This window comes from Narcine bancroftii, chromosome 3, assembly GCF_036971445.1.
Source record: "Narcine bancroftii isolate sNarBan1 chromosome 3, sNarBan1.hap1, whole genome shotgun sequence".
Taxonomy (NCBI): domain Eukaryota; kingdom Metazoa; phylum Chordata; class Chondrichthyes; order Torpediniformes; family Narcinidae; genus Narcine; species Narcine bancroftii.
The window spans coordinates 329483000-329505376 of NC_091471.1; the positions used below are offsets into that span (position 1 = coordinate 329483000).

At 51.1% G+C, this 22377-nt stretch overlaps 2 protein-coding genes across 5 annotated transcripts; both read left to right on the plus strand.

Moving 5' to 3' along the window:
- The first annotated feature begins 8534 nt into the window (after positions 1-8534).
- On the plus strand, positions 8535-21252 carry LOC138759185 (UDP-glucuronosyltransferase 1A5-like). Of its 4 annotated transcripts, none has more exons than XM_069929227.1 (2): positions 8535-8732; positions 10848-21252. In XM_069929227.1, the coding sequence occupies exons 1-2, from the start codon at positions 8614-8616 to the stop codon at positions 12460-12462; spliced, it is 1734 nt and encodes a 577-aa protein (XP_069785328.1). In that variant the 5' UTR covers positions 8535-8613; the 3' UTR covers positions 12463-21252. The 4 variants fall into 4 exon arrangements, with proteins under 4 accessions (XP_069785328.1, XP_069785330.1, XP_069785332.1 ...); XM_069929229.1 differs by lacking the exon at positions 8535-8732 and adding an exon at positions 9065-9159; XM_069929231.1 differs by lacking the exon at positions 8535-8732 and adding an exon at positions 9251-9349.
- Positions 14526-21252, plus strand: LOC138756884 (uncharacterized). The gene is made up of 3 exons (XM_069923277.1): positions 14526-14618; positions 18813-18916; positions 18950-21252. Exons 1-3 carry the CDS (start codon positions 14526-14528, stop codon positions 20151-20153), a joined length of 1401 nt encoding a protein of 466 aa, XP_069779378.1. The 3' UTR covers positions 20154-21252.
- Positions 21253-22377: the final 1125 nt, after the last annotated feature.

Sequence of the window (22377 nt, forward strand, 5' to 3'; positions counted from 1 at the left end):
GCGGGGATTCTGAAAGACAGGAAGAGTCCTTAAACGAGCCCCTGATTGAGTTTGTCATTGAGGAGTCTGATAGTGGAGGGGTAGATGCTGTTCCTGAACCTGGGTGTGAGTCTTGTGGCCCCAAGACCTTTTTCCTGACAGAAGCAGTGAGAACAGAGCCATGCTGGGCGGTGGGAATTCTGGATGATCGCTGCGGATCTCCGATGGCAGCGTTCCCTGTCAATGCACTCGACAGTGGGGGAGGGTTTTGCCTGTGATGACCTGGGCCGTGTCCACTACCTTAGGAGGGCTTTACGCTCGAGGGAGGGGGGGGGGGAAATGATGTCCCCCCGTACCAGCTGGTCAGCACACTTTCCACTGCACCTCTGTAAAAATAGGCCAGGATCGTACAAAACCTTTGCAGACTCCTGAGGAAGTCGAGGCACTGACGGACTTTCTTCACAATGTGTTGGGTCCGGAAAAGATTCTCTGAGATAGTGACCCCCCCAGAACTTGAATTCCACCCCCCTCCAACAGCAAAGAGATGACAGGGGGACATGAGTCAGAAGGAAAAGCTGGAAATTGATGGGGGGTGGTGTGTGGTTGGGAGCTCTGTGAATGTAGAGCAAGTGGAAAGGAGATATAAGGGAAGGGGAGAGGTTAATGGAGACTGGAGAAGTTGTTGCAAGAGCTGTTGAGGAGCAGAGCAGACAACCCACGGGATGGTGACCGTGCCAATGGGCCAATGACGGAGCTCAGTGGCTGAAGGACACATGCAGGCAGCGGGGCTGCTGGCAACTCAAGACGAGGAACCCACGCAGGCCGAGGGACTCACACCAGGCTGCTGGAGACCAGCTGAAGGAGGCATCGGGTATCAGGACCAGGGTATGAGAGGGTGCCAAGGGCACTGAAGGGCTTCCCGATCGTGTTGGGTGGGGGTTTCAGATCCGGAGCTCGGGCTGCTGATGGTATCAAGTTTCTTGGAGTGCACTTGGTGGAAAATTTCACCCAGTCCCTCAACAACAGCACTATAGCCAAGAAAGCCTTGCAGCACCTCCAGTTCCTGCGAAGGCTGAGCAAAGTTGATCTCCCATTCTCACTACATTCTACAGAGGATGTATTGAGTTCATCCTGTGCAACTGCATCACCACCTGGTTTGGAAGCTGTACCAACTCAGATCGCATGACCCTACAGAGAGTGAAGTCAGTGGAAAAGATCACTGGGGGCTCTCTTCCTACCATGAGGGACATCTACAACACTCGATGCAGGAGAAAGGCAATAAACATTGTGAAGGGCTTCACACACCCCTCATGTAAAATGTTCTCCCTTCTGCCATCGGGTAGGAGGTCCCATAGCTCTCAGGCCCTTGCATCCAGATTGGGCAACAGTTTTTTTTCCCCCAATTCCCAGAACAGATGTGGATAGTTCACTTTTACTGTATACTTCTTAATATTTCAATGTGTTTAACTTCTGATGTTGAGGTAAATCTGCTCCGTGGTCTCGGAGAAATGCGATTACATCTATACCGTGCGAGCAGGGTATGACCACAAATAAAGGCGACTTGACTGGGCTCTGTGGCAGGGCTGGAGGCGTATCCACAGACTCGGGGATTCTGCGTGGGGGATCCCTCTCTTGCTTTTTTCTCCGACTGTAAGAGGCACCTCAGGAAATTCCTGCCGATGGTGAATCTGTCCACCTCTCAGCCGACAGAATCAGATTCCGTGTTATATTACACTGTCTTCCTTACAGGATAATAAATCGAACTTGTACCTTGACTTCCTCCAGCACATGTGTTTTTATGACAATCACAACGTCCGCAGACTTTTGTGCCAGGTTCATTCGGACAGTGAGATTCCCTGGGATCCAAGGTGAGCAGACCCATTGGACTGAGAACTGGCTCAGTGGAAGTAAAGTTTATTCTCATGTGATTGTACAAGTACAACCCAACGAAACAGCGTTCTCTGGTCCTCGGTACAAAGCACAGACACACACCAACACAACACACAGACAAGCCATACATATGCATGACGAGTATTTCATCGATACTAATAAATATTGTTTCGTGAATATGAGGGTCAGCTTGAGCAGTTCCTTTGGTCAGCCAGCGTTCTCACTGCCCCATGGGAAGAAGCTGTTTCTCAGCCTGGTGGTGCTGGTTCTGATACCCCTGTATCTCTTCCCCGACGGGAGCAACTGAAAGATGCCGTGTGCAGGTTGGAAAGGGGTCCTCAATGATTTTGCGCGTCCTCTTCAGACAACGATGCCAGTGGGTCACGTCGATGGGGGTAGAGGGAGACACAGGGTAGCAGTGAAGGAGTGCTATCTGAAGGCCTCTGTCCCTGTGCCACAGGGGTTGAAACTGGGTGCCCTGTTGTTTGCCATCTAGATTTGTTCCCCCCAACCCCCACACCAAAGTCGAAGACAAGAGGGCCCAACTTCAGGTTAGAAAGGCGTCAATTTAAAACAGAGAAATTTCTTCAGCGAGAGGGCGGTGAGTCTGTGGAACTTGTGGCCACAGGCGGCATTGTAAGTGAGGTCGTTGGGTGGATTTAAGGCGGAGGTATTTGATGAGACAGAGCATCGAGGGTTACAGGGAGATGGCTGGGGAGTGGGGGGCAGACTTGATGGGACCAACTTCTGCTCCATGTCCTTATGATTTGAGAGATAATCTGGTTGTAAAATTTGTGGATGACAGCAAAAATTGGTGGTGCGGAGGACGGTGAAGAAGATATGAAGTTTGCGACAACATTCAGATCAATTGGAAAGCTGAGCCAAGGAGTGGCAAATCGAATTGATCTCTGATGTGTCAAGATTCTGTAAGTGGGTGATAGTACAGAACATGTAACATTACAGGGAATTGCCCTTTGCCTGCCAGAAGGCAAACAGAGTCACCATCAGGGTCACCCATCATGAGAAAGATAAGCAGAAGAGAGTCCCTTCAGAGACACTGTGTTAATGGATTCATCTAGTGCTCCTGCAGCCAGACTCCTGTTTGATCTATCAGCAGCCTGAGCTCCAGATCCAAACCTCCGAGGCGAACAGAGCCCGAGATCCCTTCGGGAGAGCCCATCCTTGCCCTCAGCACCCTCTATTATACCTGGTTCCCATGCTCCGGTTGCCAGCAGTCTGTGCAGCTCTCTCCGCCCCCACCCCCCCCCCCCACCACCGATTGCACGTCACCCATGTGGGCCCCTCGCAGAGCACAGTCGCCGGCATCGCAAGATCCAGGAGCAGATGTCAAGCCTAATCGAGTCTGCGCCACCATTCTAATCATGAGCTGATCCACCATCCCACTCAGCCCAGAACTGTATGCATTATTTGACCTGGAGGTTTGGTTTGAAAGGGTCTGTGGGCCCAGTCAGGGTGAACATGGGCTCATTCCAAGAGACGCTAGGAGTGAAGAAAACCCCTCCTCAGTGCAGCCTTGAAGCTATACTGACTGACTTCCCCCAGGAGAGCAGAGGTACATCCCAAGAAAGCAATCACACTCCCATCACTTCCTTGGATAGCCACAGTCAGTTGCAGATCGGGGGACTCCAGTGAACGATCGACAGAGTACGGCAGATCCCGGGGTCAACAGGAGGACCTGAGTCAAAGTGCAGCGGAGGTGAGGGTTCCTGTTCGGATGTGTGGAGAGAGAGGGGAGGTGGGTGTGTGGGGAGAAAGGGGACGGTTGTGTCTGGGAGCAAGGGGCTTCAGAACAAAGAGAGCGGGGAGTGTGTGATGGAACGGTGTGGAGGGAGCTTCACTCTGTGTCTGACCCCAGTGAGTGTATGATGGGACGGTGAGGAGGGAACTTCACTCGGTGACTGACCCCGGAAGTGTGTGATGGAACATCTTAACCGCCTGCTGTCCCCTACACCCCTCCCTGTCTCTGTAATCCTTTTCTGTCCCCCATACCCCTCCCTGTTTCCGTAACCCCCTCCGGTCCCCACCACTCCCTGTCTCCATAACCCCCTCTAATACCCCTCACCCCTCCCTGTCTCTGTAACCCCTTTCGGTCCTCTACACTCCTCCCTGTCTCTTAACCCCTCCAATCCCTTACACCCTTCCCTGTCTCTGTAACCCCTTTCGGTCCCCTATACTCCTCCCTTTCTCTGCCCCTTCCAGTCCCCCACACTGTCTCCATAACCCCCTCCGGTCCCCCACACCCTCCCTGTCTCTGGAACCCCTTTCGGTCATCTACACTCCTCTCTCTTAACCCCCTCCGGTCCCTTACACCCCTCCCTGTCTATGTAACCCCTTTCTGTCCCCTACACCCTTCCCTGTCTCCATAACCCCCTCTAGTCCCCCACACCTCTCCGTCTCTGTAACCCCTTTCGGTCCTCTACACTCCTCCCTGTCTCTTAACCCCTCCAATCCCTTACACCCTCCCTGTCTCTGTAACCCCTTTCAGTCCCCTACACTCCTCCCTCTCTTAGCTCCCTCCAGTCCCCTACACCCCTCCCTGTTTATGTAATCCCTGTCCCCTACACCCCTCCCTGTCTCCGTAACCCCCTCTAGTCCCCCACACTTCTCCCTGTCTCTGTAACCCCCTCCGGTTCCGTACACCCTTCCCTGTCTCCATAACCCACTCCGGTCCCCTACACCCCTCCCTGTCTCTGTAAACCCCTCCGGTCCCCTATACCCCACCATGTCTCTACAACCCCCTCCGGTCCCTTACACCCCTCCCTGTCTATGTAACCCCTTTCTGTCCCCTACACCCTTCCCTGTCTCCATAACCCCCTCTAGTCCCCCACACCTCTCCGTCTCTGTAACCCCTTTCGGTCCTCTACACTCCTCCCTGTCTCTTAACCCCTCCAATCCCTTACACCCTCCCTGTCTCTGTAACCCCTTTCAGTCCCCTACACTCCTCCCTCTCTTAGCTCCCTCCAGTCCCCTACACCCCTCCCTGTTTATGTAATCCCTGTCCCCTACACCCCTCCCTGTCTCCGTAACCCCCTCTAGTCCCCCACACTTCTCCCTGTCTCTGTAACCCCCTCCGGTTCCGTACACCCTTCCCTGTCTCCATAACCCACTCCGGTCCCCTACACCCCTCCCTGTCTCTGTAAACCCCTCCGGTCCCCTATACCCCACCATGTCTCTATAACCTCCTCCGGTCCCCTACACCCCTCCCTGTCTCTGTAACCTCTAGGAGTGAGGCAATGTTGTGTGCCAAGGAATGGGATATGCGATACTGAGTTTTGGAACCTATTTTTCCAGTTAAAACTCTATCCCTGTTACTCCTGTGGCAAGAATGTCACAAAATTACCCAGTGGTTTGGTTGAGCCAGAGGTTATTGAGCCCTTGCCATGCTTGCCATCCTGGCCCTGGGACCCAGGACTGGTAGTGAAACCCGGATAGAGGTTACACTCCTCCCGACTAATTTCTGGGGCTGCAGGGCAAAGGCGTGCCCTCTCTGGTAACACACAGACGGAGTTCAGGATGGAACCTTGGGCCTCCTGTCCCCCGGAGCCCAAATGGTGGGGTGAAGGAGATGCTAGCAGGCTCCTCTCCCAGGGCCAGCACAAGCTAGCCTGCCTGAATGGCCTCCGTCACCGACGCATTTAACTTGCTTCCACTGGGAAGCTGCCCCTCTGGTTTCCTCCCCCCCCCCCCCCCCCCCCCCCCCAACACAGTGATTGGTGCTGGCATGCAAAGTCTGCCTTCCTGCTATGCGCTTTCTGGAATGTTCTGGCAGGCAGGGACATGAAGATGAAAGGGCGATGACCTGATTCACCAAGATGCCTTGGTGTTTGCCTCATCAAGATGGCGGGATGATTGTTCAGTAAGAGGCAACATCCCTGTCATGGCGAGAGTGAACCTCCACCAAGTGAATGATAAAGCTCGTCAGGAGACACCGATCAATCAAGGGAGGGGAGAGGCTTCTTAGAACATAGAACCCAACAGCACAGTATAGGCCCTTCAGCCCTCAATGTTGTACTTACCCAAATGTTCCTTCAAAAAAGTACCAAACCCTCCCTAACCTGGAACCCTCTATTTTCCTTCCATCCATGCATCTGTATGAGTATCTGAATGCCCCCTAATGGTGCAGCCTCCACCACCATCGCCTTGCGAGGCATTCCAGTCCCCACATCTCCCTTCATGTTGCACAGACGTCCTCTAATGTTTGATGATCCAGCCCGGGGAAACAGGTGCTGGCCGTCCATCGTATCTACACCTCTCAGAATCTTTTTGACCTTTATCAAGTCTCCTCTCATCCCTCCACCTTCCAAAGAGAAAATTCCCAGCTCTGTTTACCTTGCCTCATCAGACTTGATTCTCCAATCCGGCAACATCCTGGTGAATCTCCTCTGCCCCCTCTCCACAGTTTCCCCATCCTTCCTGGAATGAGGTGACCAGAACTGAACACAATCCTCCAAGTGGGGTCTCACCAAGATTTGTCGAGCTGCAACATTACCTCTCGATTCCTGAACTCAAGCCCCCAGTCTTGATGCAGTGAAATCTTGGTCTCCTACATCCCCTTCCGCCTACCCTCTGACCCATTGCAGTTTGCCACCTCGACGATGGGCGCGTCTCTCCCATGGTGGTGGGAAACATTTCCCCACGATTCCTCGCCGTGACCCGCGCATCCAACACTGGTCCCGGCCTCTCCTGTCGCTCAACCCAAAAGCAAAACGCTCCACCTAGGGCGACGTCCTGCGCTTCTTCAGGAATGGCAGGTGGAGCGAGTTGCTGGAGACGCTCGGTTCAGTGAGAGGGGGCCAGTGACACAAAGTAACCATGGCAGAGCTGTTGGAATGCTGCGCGGCAGCATCCTACCACCGGACCTGATTTTGACAGCTCTGCACAGGCTTTCAATGGCCTGTCAAAGGAGCCCATTATAAATGCAGGGGGGTGGCCCGTGCCTTCACTTGCCAGTGGACCTCGAGGGGGTCGCTGTCCTCGGGGGACAGTGGACAGGAGCGGGGCAGAACCCCCCCTCCCACCACCGCTGAGAAGGCGACCCTACAAGGACAGTGGCCGCAGCAGCGGACCAGCAAGGTGCTCGGCGGCTGAGAGCCCCACGCAGGCAGGCTGGTGTGAACAAGGTCATGGAGCGGGGAAATGTGTCAGAGGCTCGAATCTGGAGCTCGGGCTGGTGGTAGATCGAACAGTCCGCCCGGCTGTGGAAACGCTGGAGACGAACCCACAGACACTTGGTGTCTCTGCAGGTACCCTCTTCTCTTTCTCCTATCGTTAGGAAAGGTTCTTTGTCCGCCTGACAGGAAACATGTCATGTTATTCAGGAGACCATGAACCTTATCCCGAGACTGGCAGCAAGAACTGACCAGTGCCACAGATAAAGTGAGTCACCACCAGTTGGAGCGACCCACACCCCGTCAGGGGAGACTGCCACAAGTACAGGGAGAAGCTGCTCATTCACCGTGCAGGATGTCAAGGATGGGCGCAGGGACAGGGAATGACATTTTTTTTAAATGTAATTGAAAAAATGTTTTAGACTGACAGCCCATTCCAGCCCACAAGCCCGTATCGCCCAATTACACTCCATTAACCTACAACCCCCGGTATGTTCAGGAGCTCCCGGGGAAACGCACAGACACGGAGAACGTATGAGCTCCACAACAAGTGTTTCGGGTTGACTTGCCTGGGTAGCAGGCCAAACACCTCAGTGTGCATGACATTACAATGACAAGGCGAGTGGACAGCACAAAGGGAGCTTCGCTCCGCACGTGGGGATGTGTGTGTGGACAGTGGGGAGAGAGCGACTCAGGGGAAACACAGATGCTGCGATGTGAAGCAAAACGTGGAGGGGATCAGAAGGTCGAGCAGGATCAATGGTCTTGATAAAGGACTCTGATCTGAAATGTCTAACATTCTTCTTCTCCCACTGATGCTCCTTCACCTGCTCAGTTCATGCAGCAGATTGTGTTTAACAGGAAAGGCTTCACTCTGTGTCCGACCCCAGGAGTGTGTGATGGGACGATGCGGAGGGGGCTCCACTCTGTGTCCGACCCTGGGAGTGTGTGATGGGACAGTACGGAGTGAGTTTCACTCTGTGTCCAACCCCAGGAGTGTGTGATGGGACGGTGAGGAGGGAGCTTCACTCTGTGTCCAACCCCGGGAGTGTGTGATAGGGCGGTGCAAAGGGAGCTTCAGACTGTGTCCGTCCCCAGGAGTCTGCGATGGGACAGTGCAGAGGGAGCTTTTCACTCTTTGTCCGACCCTGGGAGTGTGTGACAGGATGGTGTGGAGGGAGCTTCGATCTGTGTCCGACCCCGGGAGTGTGTAATAGGAGTGGGGAGGGAGCTTCACTCTGTGCCTGACCTCGAGAATGTGTGACGGGGTAGTGTGGAGGGAGCTTCACTCTGTTTCTGACCCCGGGCAGTGAGTGACAGGACATTGCAGAGGGAGTTCCATCTTGCAACTGACCCTGAGAGTATATGACGGAATGGTACAGAGGGAGCTCCACCCTGCAACCGACCCTGAGAGTATATGATGGAATGGTATGGAGGAAGCTCCACCCTGCAACCGACCCTGAGAGGGCGTGTCACCCTGTCGGAAGTGCATAAGTATTTTCGCAAGGGTATAAAGACCACACCTGGTGTACTGTGTACAGTTTTTGCCGTCCTCCTTAAGAAAGCCTGCACGCAGTGAAAGTTCACCAAACTGGTTCCAGACCTGCCATGTGAAATGGGAGTGAGTGGATTGGGACCCTTGCGCTCCAGAGTTCAGGGGAACAAGCAATCTCATCAAGACCCAACAGGCTGGGTACAGGGGGAGCGAAGACTCCTGTTGGGGCACAGCTCCAGGTAAGAGGTCAGCTGTTCAGGGTTGAGGGGAAATCCCTTCCCGCAGAGGAAAGTTCCTGCAGAAAAGATTTGGACGAGGGGGGCTTTGTCAGGAAGGGGAGCACGGAAAAGGTGGCAGATGGGAGTTAGAAAACCCCTGGTCCTGGAACACCCCCACCCTCCCTCCCCCAAGTACCTTCCTTTGTTGACATCGCGTGTGACACAGTCATGAAAGGAACAGGAACTTGATCAGGTGTTTGGTCAGGGATTAAAGTCTGTATCAAGTTTCCTCGAACAAGCACAACATTTTCCCGGCAGCACTCCGCGCGAGGACCGGCCTCACCCCTCGGCTCCCTGCTCCGTAAAGTTTTGGCTTCCCCACCCCGAGACTTGGAGCCTGGCGGATGGGAAGCCGGAGTGGGACACACTCAGGGCGAATTGGCAACAGGTCAGCTGGTATGTGGGAGGGGGGAGGAAAATTGGATTCATGCCTGGTTTTTGGCGGGTGAAGGAGGCGTTCCGTTCTGGCAGACCCATCGAGTGGAAAACACAACAGACGGACGTGATTCCAAAGCGAGGGAAAACTCAGCGGTGCAATAGTGACAATTATACGAATGAGGGAGGAACAAAGGTGAAAGGTTAGAAACATTATTGTAGGAATACATAACTTTGTGGGATGAAGGCTCTGATAGTAATGCCTACAGCGCGAAACGTCAAGTAGAGGCACAGGAGTCAGAGAAGGGTTACAGAGATAGGGAGGGGTGTAGGGGACTGGAGAGGGTTACAGAGACAGGGAGGGGTGTGGGGACTGGAGTGGGTTACAGAGACAGGGAGAGGCGTGGGGGACTGGAGAGGGTTACAGGGACAGGGAGGGGTGTGGGGGACTGGAGAGGGTTACAGGGACAGGGAGGGGTGTGGGGAACTGGAGAGGGTTACAGAGACAGGGAGAGGCGTGGGGGACTGGAGAGGGTTACAGGGACAGGGAGGGGTGTGGGGGACTGGAGAGGGATACAGAGACAGGGAGGGGTGTGGGGGACGAGAGGATCACAGAGACAGAAAGGGGTGTGGGGCACCAGAGTGGGTTACAGAGACAGGGAGGGGTGTGGAGACTGGAGTGGGTTACAGAGACAGGGAGGGGTGTGGGGCACCAGAGTGGGTGACAGAGACAGAGAGGGGTGTGGGGGACTGGAGAAGGTTACAGAGCCAGGGAGGGGTGTGGGGACTGGAGTGGGTTACAGAGACAGGGAGGGGTGTGGGGCACCAGAGTGGGTGACAGAGACAGGGAGGGGTGTGGGGGACTGGAGGTTACAGAGACAGGGAGGGGTGTGGGGGACTGGAGAAGGTTACGGAGACAGGGAGAGGTGTGGGGGACTGAAGAGGGTTACAGAGACAGAGAGGGTTGTGGGGGACTGGAGTGAGTTATGGAGACAGGGAGGGACATAGGGGCCAGATTGGAAAATATGGAGGTTGGATAAAAGATGAGGGCAGACAAGAGGAGTTTGCCTTTGTGAATCAGGTTACAGAACAGTTTGATCTGTTATCCAGGGAGCAAAGTGTGTGAGAGGTGAGGTGATAACCTGGAAAGTGGGACAGGGAGGAGCGCCTCAGCAGTGAATCCCCTCAAACCGGGGCAGGTTGGAAGAAGCGGGGAACATCACAATGTTACAAACGATGCGTGTCCGGCACTGTGGAGGGGACAGTTTACAGGGTCATGGGACGACCCTTTCCGGTCCCCACACCCCTTTCTGTCTCTGGAACCCACTCCGGACGCAGTGCAAGGTGGACCGAAGGGCCTTGCTTCTCTGCCATGTCTCTCTGCAACTCGTCACACTTTCCTTAGCTAAAGCATTCCAAACGCCCACACCTCTTCGTTATCTCTCCCGTCATCAACCCAGCTACCAGCAGCTCCTTCAAACACCTGGGAATGTTTTAAAAACTCTCAGGTATCTTATCCTCAGTGTGTTAGCCCATCCTGCACCCTGCTGCTGCGGACGCAAGCCTCCTCTCACACTCCTTGGGGTATGACACACAGTGAAGCTCACTCCGCATCGTCCCATCACACATTCCTAGGGTCAGACACAGAGTCCCTCCTCACCGTCTCCCAGGGGTAGACTTAACCCTTTCCTTCTCCCGCAGGATGTGGACCGCGTCTGGCCAGAAGGTGCCCGTCTGGCTGAAGCTGCCCGCCCTGCTGCTGGTCTTGCTGGTGCCAGTGGCGAGCAGCGCCAACATCCTGGTCGTGCCCATGGACGGGAGCCACTGGGTGAACATGAGGGTGCTGATGAAGACACTGCACGCCCACGGCCACTCGCTCAGCGTCCTGCACTCGTCCAACAGCTTTAACATCACCAAGGAGCCTGCCCTGTACCGCTCTTGGGTCGTGCAGCTCGACCACAAGATGGGGATACTGGAAGACCCAGAGAAGGTAACCAATCTTGTGGTGGAGATGCTGGAGATGTTACACCAAGGCAACAAGCTCCTGGCCAGGTTGCGCATCTCCCTGCGGCTGCAGGATTTAATGAGGGACGTGCATGCGGCCACTTCCCACTTCATCGTGCAACTCTTTGAGGACGCGCAGCTGATGCGGCGCCTGGAGGAGGCCGATTTCAAGCTGGTGCTCACCGATCCGCTTCTGCCCGTCGGCCAGATGCTAGCCCGCCGCCTCGGCGTGCCGCTGGTCTACAACGTGAGGTGGGTGAACAACGGCGATGGCCACCATCTCATCGCCCCTTCGCCCATCTCCTACGTGCCGGTGGTCGGCAGCTGGCTCACCGACAGGATGTCCTTCGGGCAGCGGCTCGCCAACGGCCTGTTCTACGCCGTGACCACGATGCTGAGCGCCTTGGCCAGCGAGCGGGCGTACAATGAGCTGTGCCGGCGCTACGTGGAGCCCGGAGTCGGCCTGCAGGAGCTGACGCTGGCGGCGGACCTCTGGCTCTTCCGGGTCGACTTCGTGCTGGACTTCCCCCGGCCCACGGTGCCTAACGTCGTGTACGTGGGAGGCTTCCAGTGCCTGGACGCCTCGCCGATGGAGCCCGAGCTGGAGGCGTTCATGCAGGGCTCGGGCGAGCACGGCGTGGTGTTCGTCTCTCTGGGCCTCATGATGACACGATTGCCCGCCTACCTGGAAGATGCCATCTTCCAGGGCTTGGCCGGGCTGCCGCACAGGGTGATCTGGAGGCGCAGCGACCGGTTGCGGAGCTCGGTGGGCAATAACACGCGGGTGATTCGCTGGGTGTCGCAGAACGACGTGCTGGGCCACGCCAAGACCGTGGCGTTCGTGTCCCACGGCGGGACCAACGGGCTATACGAGGCCATCTACCACGGGGTGCCGGTGATCGGGCTGCCGCTGCTCTTCGACCAGTTCGACAACCTGCTCCGGCTGGAGGTCAAAGGGGCGGCCAAGGTGCTGGACGCCGCCGACCTCAGCGCCGGACAGATGGAGAGCGCCGTGCGGGAGGTGACAGCCGAGCCGCGCTACCGCCGCGCCATGCGCCGCCTCTCCTCGCTACACCGTGACCAGCCCAGCTCGCCGCTCCGCAGGGCCGTCTTCTGGATCGAGTACGTGCTGCGCCACGGCGGAGCGCCGCACCTCCGGCCGGCTGCCTTCGACATGCCCTGGTATGTCTACCACAGCCTAGACGTGGCCGTCTTCCTGGTCGCTCTGAGCCTGACCGCGCTGCTGCTGCCCTGTCTCCTGATCAGGAGGCTGTTTCGATCTCGAAGGGCCGACAAACGCAAGACAGACTGACTTTGGGCACCGAAGGAAGAACGACTGGAACCGGATTTCTGGTCACTACACACATAACTGGAACCGGATTTCTGGTCATTGAACATTCAACACCTGCAACCGGATTTCTGATCATTGAACATTCAACGCCTGGAACTGAATTTCTGGTCATTGAACATACAACACCTGCAACCGGATTTCTGATCATTGAACATTCAACGCCTGGAACTGAATTTCTGGTCATTGAACATACAACACCTGCAACCGGATTTCTGATCATTGAACATTCAACGCCTGGAACTGAATTTCTGGTCATTGAACATACAACACCTGCAACCGGATTTCTGGTCATTGAACATTCAACACCTGCAATCTGATTTCTGATCATTGAACATTCAACGCCTGGAACTGATTTCTGGTCATTGAACATACAACACCTGAAACGGGATTTCTGATCATTGAACATTCAACACCTGCAACCGGATTTCTGGTCATTGAACATTCAACACCTGCAACCGGATTTCTGGTCATTGAACATTCAACACCTGCAATCGGATTTCTGATCATTGAACATTCAACACATGAAACTAAATTTCTGGACATTGAACATACAACACCTGAAACGGGATTTCTGGTCATTGAACATTCAACACCTGCAACCGGATTTCTGGTCATTGAACATTCAACACCTGAAACGGGATTTCTGGTCACTGCACAAACACCTGGAACTAGATTTCTAGACACTGTACACACTCAACAACTGGAACCAGATTTCAGTCACTCGACACACACAACACCTGGAACCAGATTTCTAGTCACTGTACAAACATCACACCTGCAACCAGATTTCTAGTTACTGTACACACACTACACCTGGAGCCAGATTTCTAGACACTGTACACACTCAACACCTGGAACCAGATTTCTAGTTACTGTACACACAACACCTGGAACCAGATTTCTAGTTACTGTACACACACAACACCTGGAACCAGATTTCTAGTCACTGTACAAACATCAAACCTGGAACCAGATTTTTAGTTACTGTACAAACATCACACCTGGAACGAGATTTCTAGTCACTGTACACACACATCTAGAAACAGATTTCTGGTCTCTGCACACACACCTGGAACTAGATTTCTAGTCACTATACACACACAACACCTGGAACCACATTTCTAGTTACTGTACACACACAACACCTGGAACCAGATTTCTAGACACTGTACACACTCAACACTTGGAACCAGATTTCCAGTCACTGTACAAACATCACACCTGGAACCAGATTTCTGGTCATTGAACATTCAACACCTGAAACGGGATTTCTGCTCATTGAACATTCAACACCTGCAACCGGATTTCTGATCATTGAACATTCAACACCTGGAACTGAATTTCTGGTCATTGAACATACAACACCTGAAACCGGATTTCTGGTCACTGCACACATACCTGGAACTAGATTTCTAGACACTGTACACACTCAACACCTGGACTCAGATTTCTAGTCACTGTACAAACATCAAACCTGGAACCAGATTTCTAGTCACTGTACACACACATCTGGAACCAGATATCTGGTCACTGTACACACACACCTAGAATGGGATTTCAGTTCATTGGACACACACACACACACACACACAAACACACACACACGGAACGAGATTTCAGGTCACTGGACACAAACAACACCTGGAACCAAATTTCTTGTCACTACACGCACACACAACACCTGCAACTAGATTTCTAGTCACTATACACACACAACACCTGGAACCTCATTTCTAGACACTGAACACACTCAACACCTGGACTCAGATTTCTAGTCACTGTACAAACATCAAACCTGGAACCAGATTTCTAGTCACTGTACACGCACAACACCAGGGACCAGATTCCAGACACTGTACACACACAACACCTGGACCGAGATTTCTAGTCACTGTACAAACATCACACCTGGAACTAGATTTCTAGTTACTGTACACACACAACACCTGGAGCCAGATTTCTAGACACTGTACACACTCAACACCTGGAACCAGATTTCTTGTCACTGTACACACACACCTAGAATGGGATTACAGGTCATTGGACACAAACAACACCTGGAACCAAATTTCTTGTCACTGTACACACTCAACACCTGGAACCAGATTTCGGTCACTGTACAAAAATCACACCTGGAAGCACATTTCTAGACAATGAACACACTCAACATCTGGACTCAGATTTCTAGTCACTGTACAAAAATCAAACCTGGAACCAGATTTCTAGTTACTGTACACACACAACACCTGGAACCACATTTCTAGACACTGAACACACTCAACACCTGGACTCAGATTTCTAGTCACTGTACAAACATCAAACCTGGAACCAGATTTCTAGTCACTGTACACGCACAACACCAGGGACCAGATTCCAGACACTGTACACACAGAACACCTGGAAACGGATTTCTGAGCACACATACACACCTGAAAGCAGATTTCTGATCACTGTACACACACACACAACACCTGGAACCAGACTTCTTGTCACTGTACACACACAACACCTGGAACCGGATTTCTTGTCACTGTACACACACAACACCTGGAACCGGATTTCTTGTCACTGTACACACACAACACCTGGACCGAAATTTCTGGTCACTATACACACACAACACCTGGAACCTGATTTCTGGTCACAGTACACACACAACACCTGGAACCAGATTTCTGGTCACTGTACACACACACACCTGGATCCAGATTTTGGTCACTGTATACACACACACCTGGAACCAGATTTCTAGTCACTGTACACACGCTCACACCTGGAACCAGACCATGTCACTGTATACACACACACCTGGAACCAGATTTCTAGTCACTGTACACACTCAACACCTGGAACCAGATTTCGGTCACTGTACAAACATCACACCTGGAAGCACATTTCTAGACAATGAACACACTCAACATCTGGACTCAGATTTCTAGTCACTGTACAAACATCAAACCTGGAACCAGATTTCTAGTTACTGTACACACACAACACCTGGAACCACATTTCTAGACACTGAACACACTCAACACCTGGACTCAGATTTCTAGTCACTGTACAAACATCAAACCTGGAACCAGATTTCTAGTCACTGTACACGCACAACACCAGGGACCAGATTCCAGACACTGTACACACAGAACACCTGGAAATGGATTTCTGAGCACACATACACACCTGAAAGCAGATTTCTGATCACTGTACACACACACACAACACCTGGAACCAGACTTCTTGTCACTGTACACACACAACACCTGGAACCGGATTTCTTGTCACTGTACACACACAACACCTGGACCGAAATTTCTGGTCACTATACACACACAACACCTGGAACCTGATTTCTGGTCACAGTACACACACAACACCTGGAACCAGATTTCTGGTCACTGTACACACACACACACGTGGATCCAGATTTTGGTCACTGTATACACACACACCTGGAACCAGATTTCTAGTCACTGTACACACGCTCACACCTGGAACCAGACCATGTCACTGTACACACACACCTGGAACCGGAGTTCTGGTCACTGTTCACACACAACACCTGGAACCAGATTTCTGGTCAATGTATGCACACACCACACCTGGAACTGGATTTCTGGTCACAGTACACACACAACACCTGGAACCGAATTTCTGGTCACTGGACACAAACACCTGGAAACAGATTTCAAGTCCCTGTAGAAACATCACACCTGGAACTAGATTTCTAATTACTGTACACACTCAACATCTGGACTCAGATTTCTAGTCACTGTACAAACATCAAACCTGGAACCAGATTTCTAGTTACTGTACACACACAACACCTGGAAGCACATTTCTAGACACTGAACACACTCAACACCTGGACTCAGATTTCTAGTCACTGTACAAACATCAAACCTGGAACCAGATTTCTGGTCACTGTACACGCACAACACCAGGGACCAGATTCCAGACACTGTACACACAGAACACCTGGAAATGGATTTCTGAGCACACACACACACACACACACACACATACACACACTTGGAACCAGATTTCTAGTCACTGTACACACCCACACACCTGGAACAAGATTTCTAGTCGCTGTACACACACACACATCTGGAACGAGATTTCTGGTCACTATACACACACAACACCTGGAACCAGATTTCTGGTCACTGTACACACACAACACCTGGAAATGGATTTATAGTCACTGTACACACGCTCACACCTGGAACAAGATTTCTAGTCACTGTACACACACACACACACACACCTGGATCCAGATTTTGGTCACTGTATACACACACACCTGGAACCGGATTTCTGGTCACTGTACTCATACAACACCTGGAACCGGATTTCTGGTCACAGTACACACAACACCTGGAAAAAGATTTCTGGTCACTGTACTCATACAACACCTGGAACCGGATTTCTGGTCACTGTACACACACAACACCTGGAACCAGAGTTCTGGTCACTGTACACACACAACACCTGGAACCAGATTTCTGGTCACTGTATGCACACAAAACACGTGGAACCGGATTTTTATCACAGAACACACACAACACCTGGAACCAGATTTCTCATCACTGTACGCACACACCACACCTGGAACTGGATTTCTGGTCACAGTACACACACAACACCTGGAACCGGATTTCTGGTCACAGTACACACAACACCTGGAACCAGATTTCAGGTCACTGTACGCACACAACACCTGGAACCAGATTTCTGGTCACTGTACACACACAGCACCTGGAACCAGATTTCAGGTCACTGTACGCACACAACACCTGGAACCAGATTTCAGGTCACTGTACGCACACAACACCTGGAACCAGATTTCTGGTCACTGTACACACACAGCACCTGGAACCAGATTTCAGGTCACTGTACGCACACAACACCTGGAACCAGATTTCTGGTCACTGTACACACACAGCACCTGGAACTGGATTTCTGGTCACTGTACACACACAACACCTGGAACCAGATTTCAGGTCACTGTACGAACACAACACTTGGAACCAGATTTCTGGTCACTGTACACACACAGCACCTGGAACCGGATTTCTGGTCACTGTACACACACAACACCTGGAACTGGATTTCTGGTCACTGTACACACACAACACCTGGAACCGGATTTCTGGTCACAGTATACACAACACCTGGAACCAGATTTCTGGTCACTGTACACACACAACACCTGGAACCGGATTTCTCGTCACAGTACACACAACACCTGGAACCAGATTTCTGGTCACTGAACACACACAACACCTGGAACCGGATTTCTGGTCACAGTACACACACAACACCTGGAACTAGATTTCTGGTCACTGTACACACACAACACCTGGAACTGGATTTCTGGTCACAGTACACACAACACCTGGAACCAGATTTCAGGTCACTGTACGCACACAACACCTGGAACCAGATTTCTGGTCACTGTACACACACAGCACCTGGAACCGGATTTCTGGTCACTGTACACACACAACACCTGGAACTAGATTTCTGGTTACTGTATGCACACAAAACACCTGGAACCGGATTTTTATCACAAAACACACACAACACCTGGAACCGGATTTCTCATCACTGTACGCACACACAACACCTGGAACTGGATTTCTGTTCACTGTACCCAAACACACCTGGAACCGGATTTCTCATCACTGTACGCACACACAACACGTGGAACTGGATTTCTGTTCACTGTACCCACACACACCTGGAACCGGAATTCTTGTCACTGCACACACACAACACCTGGAACCGGAATTCTTGTCACTGTACACACACAACACCTGGAACTGGAATTCTTGTCACTGTACACACACACCTGGAACAATATTTCTGTTCACTGTACACACACAACACCTGGAACCAGATTTCTAGTCACTGTACAAACACAACACCTGGAACCGGAATTCTTGTCACTGTACACACACAACACCTGGAACAAGATTTCTGGTCACTGTACACACGCTCACACCTGGAACCAGATTTCTGGTCACTGTACACACACAAACACCTGGAACCAGATTTCTGGTCACTGAACACACACACCTGGAACCAGATTTCTGGTCACTGTACACACACAGCACCTGGAACCAGATTTTGGTCACTGTACACACACACACCTGGAAAAAGATTTCTGGTCACTGTACTCATACAACACCTGGAACCAGATTTCTGGTCACTGTACACACACAACACCTGAAAAAAGATTTCTGGTCACTGTACTCATACAACACCTGGAACCGGATTTCTGGTCACTGTACACACACAACACCTAGAACCAGATTTCTGGTCACTGTACACACACAGCACCTGGAACCAGATTTCTAGTCACTGTACACACACACACCTGGAACCAGAGTTTTGGTCACTGTACACACACCTGGAACCAGATTTCTGGTCACTGTACACACACAACACCTGGAAAAAGATTTCAGGTCACTGTACTCATACAACACCTGGAACCGGATTTCTGGTCACTGTACACAAACAACACCTGGAACCAGATTTCTGGTCACTGTACACACACAGCACCTGGAACCAGATTTCTAGTCACTGTACACACACACACCTGGAACCAGAGTTTTGGTTACTGTACATACACAACACCTGGAACCGGATTTCTGGTCACTGTACGCACACAACACCTGGAACCAGATTTCTGGTCACTGTACACACACAACACCTGGAACCAGATTTCTGGTCACTATACACACACAGCACCTGGAACCAGATTTCTAGTCACTGTACACACACAACACCTGGAACCAGATTTCTGGTCACTGTACACACACAACACCGGGAACCAGATTTCTGGTCACTGTACACACACAACACCTGGAAAAAGATTTCTGGTCTCTGTACTCATACAACACCTGGAACCGGATTTCTGGTCATTGTACACACACAACACCTGGAACCAGATTTCTGGTCACTGTACACACACAGCACCTGGAACCAGATTTCTAGTCACTGTACACACACAACACCTGGAACCAGATTTCTGGTCACTTTACACACACAGCACCTGGAACCAGATTTCTAGTCACTGTACACACACACACACCTGGAACCAGTGTTCTGGTCACTGTACACATAAAACACCTGGAACCAGATTTCTGGACACTGTACACACACAGCACCTGGAACCAGATTTCTGGTCACTGTACACACACACACCTGGAACCAGAGTTTTGGTCACTGTACACACACAACACCTGGAACCGGATTTCTGGTCACTGTATGCACACAACACCTGGAACCAGATTTCTGGTCACTGTACACACACAATACCTGGAACCAGAGTTTTTGTCACTGTACACACACAACACCTAGAAACGGATTTCTGGTCACTGTACGCACACAACAGCTGGAACCAGATTTCTGGTCACTGTACACACACAATATCTGGAACCAGTGTTCTGGTCACTGTACACATAAAACACCTGGAACCAGATTTCAGGTCATTGGACACACACAACACCTGGGACCATATTTCTGGTCACTGTACACAAACACCTCAAAACAGATTTCTGGTCACTGTACACAAACACCTCAAAACAGATTTCTGGTCACTGGACACACAACACCTGAAACCAGATTTCTGGTCACTACATTAAGAAAACCTGAAATCAGATTTCTAGTTCTGTACAGACACCTCTAGAACCATATTTCTGGTCACTGTACACAAATATCTGGAACCAGATTTCTGTCACTGTACACACACAAAACCTGGATCCATAGAACACCACAGCACAGAAAACAGGACATTTGGCCCTTCTTGTCTGTGCCAAAACATCATTCCACTCGTCCCGCTCAGTCCGTAAACCTCCACTCCTCTCCCATCCATGTATTTATCCCATTTATTGAGAGTGAGCCCACATTTACATTAGCTCGTTCCACATTCCCATCACTTTCTGAGTGAAGAAATTCCTCCCAAACTTTTTGCCCTCAAGCCATGTCCTCTTGTATTTATCTTTCCTAATCTGTGGAAACAGCCAACTCACATTTACTCTGTCTATATCCCTCATAATTTTGTAAACCTCTATCAAATCTCCCCTCCTTCTTCTACGGTCCAACGAATAAACTGTTTAATCTTTCCCTGTAACTCAGTTCCTGAAAACCCGGCAACATCTCAGTAAATCTTCACTGCCCTCTTTCAATCTCATTAATATCTTTCCTGTAGTTCAGTGACCAGACTGCACACAATTCTCCAAATTTGGCCTTACCAATGTCTTATACATCTTCAACGTAACATCCCAACTTCTGTAATCAATACTTTGATTTATGAAGGCCAAGATGTCAAAAGCTCTTTACAACCCAGTCCACCTGTGACATCACACGTGAAGTGCAACATGTCATTGAAAATTGACAAAGACTTCTTCCCTGCTGATATCGGTGATGAACACGTTGAAAGGTTTCACCAGGACATTGTGATCATGGAAAAGTGGTATTGGGGGGCAACTGGAATCCGTCAACACCGGCCAACTATTGTTGGACTGTGTTGATACTTCCACTACACTGGCCAACTGCAGGGGGAAACCACTGTATTTGCAGGTAGGCCACCTGAGTGGCTGGCCCCACCTGCCCACTGTCAATCACTGGCCCATATAAACAGTCGAGCCGGCCCCTTTGGGAGTCAGTCGGGCACCTGGAGCCAGGAGGGTACAGAGACCTGGTGTGTACAAGTTTAAGCTGATTAAAGCCTATTGTACCATCTGTGGGCCTTTTGTCTGAATTCTTCGCACAGCAGTGCTCACGTGGACACTGACACGAGAGGCATCAAATGCGGAGTACAAGCGAAAATCACAATTTTAGGTCAGTTGAACTGACGTAATGTGTCAGCGTCGTCATGTTGACCAAATTTGGAGCATTGTGTGCAATTCTGGGTGCCGAACTACAGGAAGGATATCAATAAGATAGAAAGAGTGCAGAGAAGGTTTACTAGGTTGTTGCCTGGACTTCAGGAACTGAGTTGCAGGGAAAGGTTAAACAGGTTAGGACTTTATTCCCTGGTGCGTAGAAGAATGAGGGGAGATTTGATCGAGGTGTTTATGAAGGGGGTAGACAGAGTGGATACAAGTTGGCTTTTCCCTCTTAGATTGTGGGTTGTAAGAAGCAACGGACAGTCGCTCCGCAGAGCGCCACCTACCAAGTCCAGTGTGTCATTGCAGACTTCAGCTATTACTTGACTTTCTGAAGTTAACTCTGCCTACCACTTTGAGATGAGCACTAAAGACTCTCATAATTACCAACAACCTGCTTATAGTATGGATTTTCAGTTTTGGGAATAATTACCAACAACCTGCTTATAGTATGGACTTTCAGTTTTGGGAATACTTCTCAAATATTTGGTACTGTTCTGGATTTCTCTTGTGCCTTAACTGTAATTATCTCTCATCATCTCTGACTTCTACCTGTGATTACCTTTTGCATATGTAAAGTGTTTCATATGATTCCTACTGTAATTTATTCATGTTGTCCATAATTGTTTTGCAGCTTTCCACTTGTTTGAGCCCTGTTAGGATGTACGGTAAATTTCACTTCCTCCCCCAGCAGCCTTCATGCACGATGCTCTGGCACGGTACCAAGCTGGTTTCGCTCTCCCTGCTCGGTTCTACGACGGATCGTCTGCACTAGTTTGGAACCGCCGCGCCAGTTGGTCACTAACCGCTGGTTCTGGGGTGGGTGGGGGGAGCTACGCAGCGGTACACTCAGAGGGACTGGGTAGAACAAGTGCTAGCAGATCCCATCTCATGACAGCTAAACACAACATCCTCCTATCCACTGGCAACTAGCCACAACAGCAACGAGGCATAGTGACTCAGCAGCACCCGCAGGACT

Excerpts from the sequence above, each read along its gene's own strand:
- LOC138759185 (XM_069929227.1), top strand. The coding sequence starts at position 8,614 with ATGGGAGTGAGTGGATTGGGACCCTTGCGCTCCAGAGTTCAGGGGAAC. Across the intron at positions 8,733-10,847 it reads CTGTTGGGGCACAGCTCCAG|GATGTGGACCGCGTCTGGCC; the intron begins GTAAGAGGTCAG and ends CTTCTCCCGCAG.
- LOC138756884 (XM_069923277.1), top strand. The coding sequence starts at position 14,526 with ATGGGATTACAGGTCATTGGACACAAACAACACCTGGAACCAAATTTC. Across the intron at positions 14,619-18,812 it reads GGAACCAGATTTCGGTCACT|AACCAGATTTCTGGTCACTG; the intron begins GTACAAAAATCA and ends CACAACACCTAG. Across the intron at positions 18,917-18,949 it reads TTTGGTCACTGTACACACAC|AACACCTGGAAAAAGATTTC; the intron begins CTGGAACCAGAT and ends CTGTACACACAC.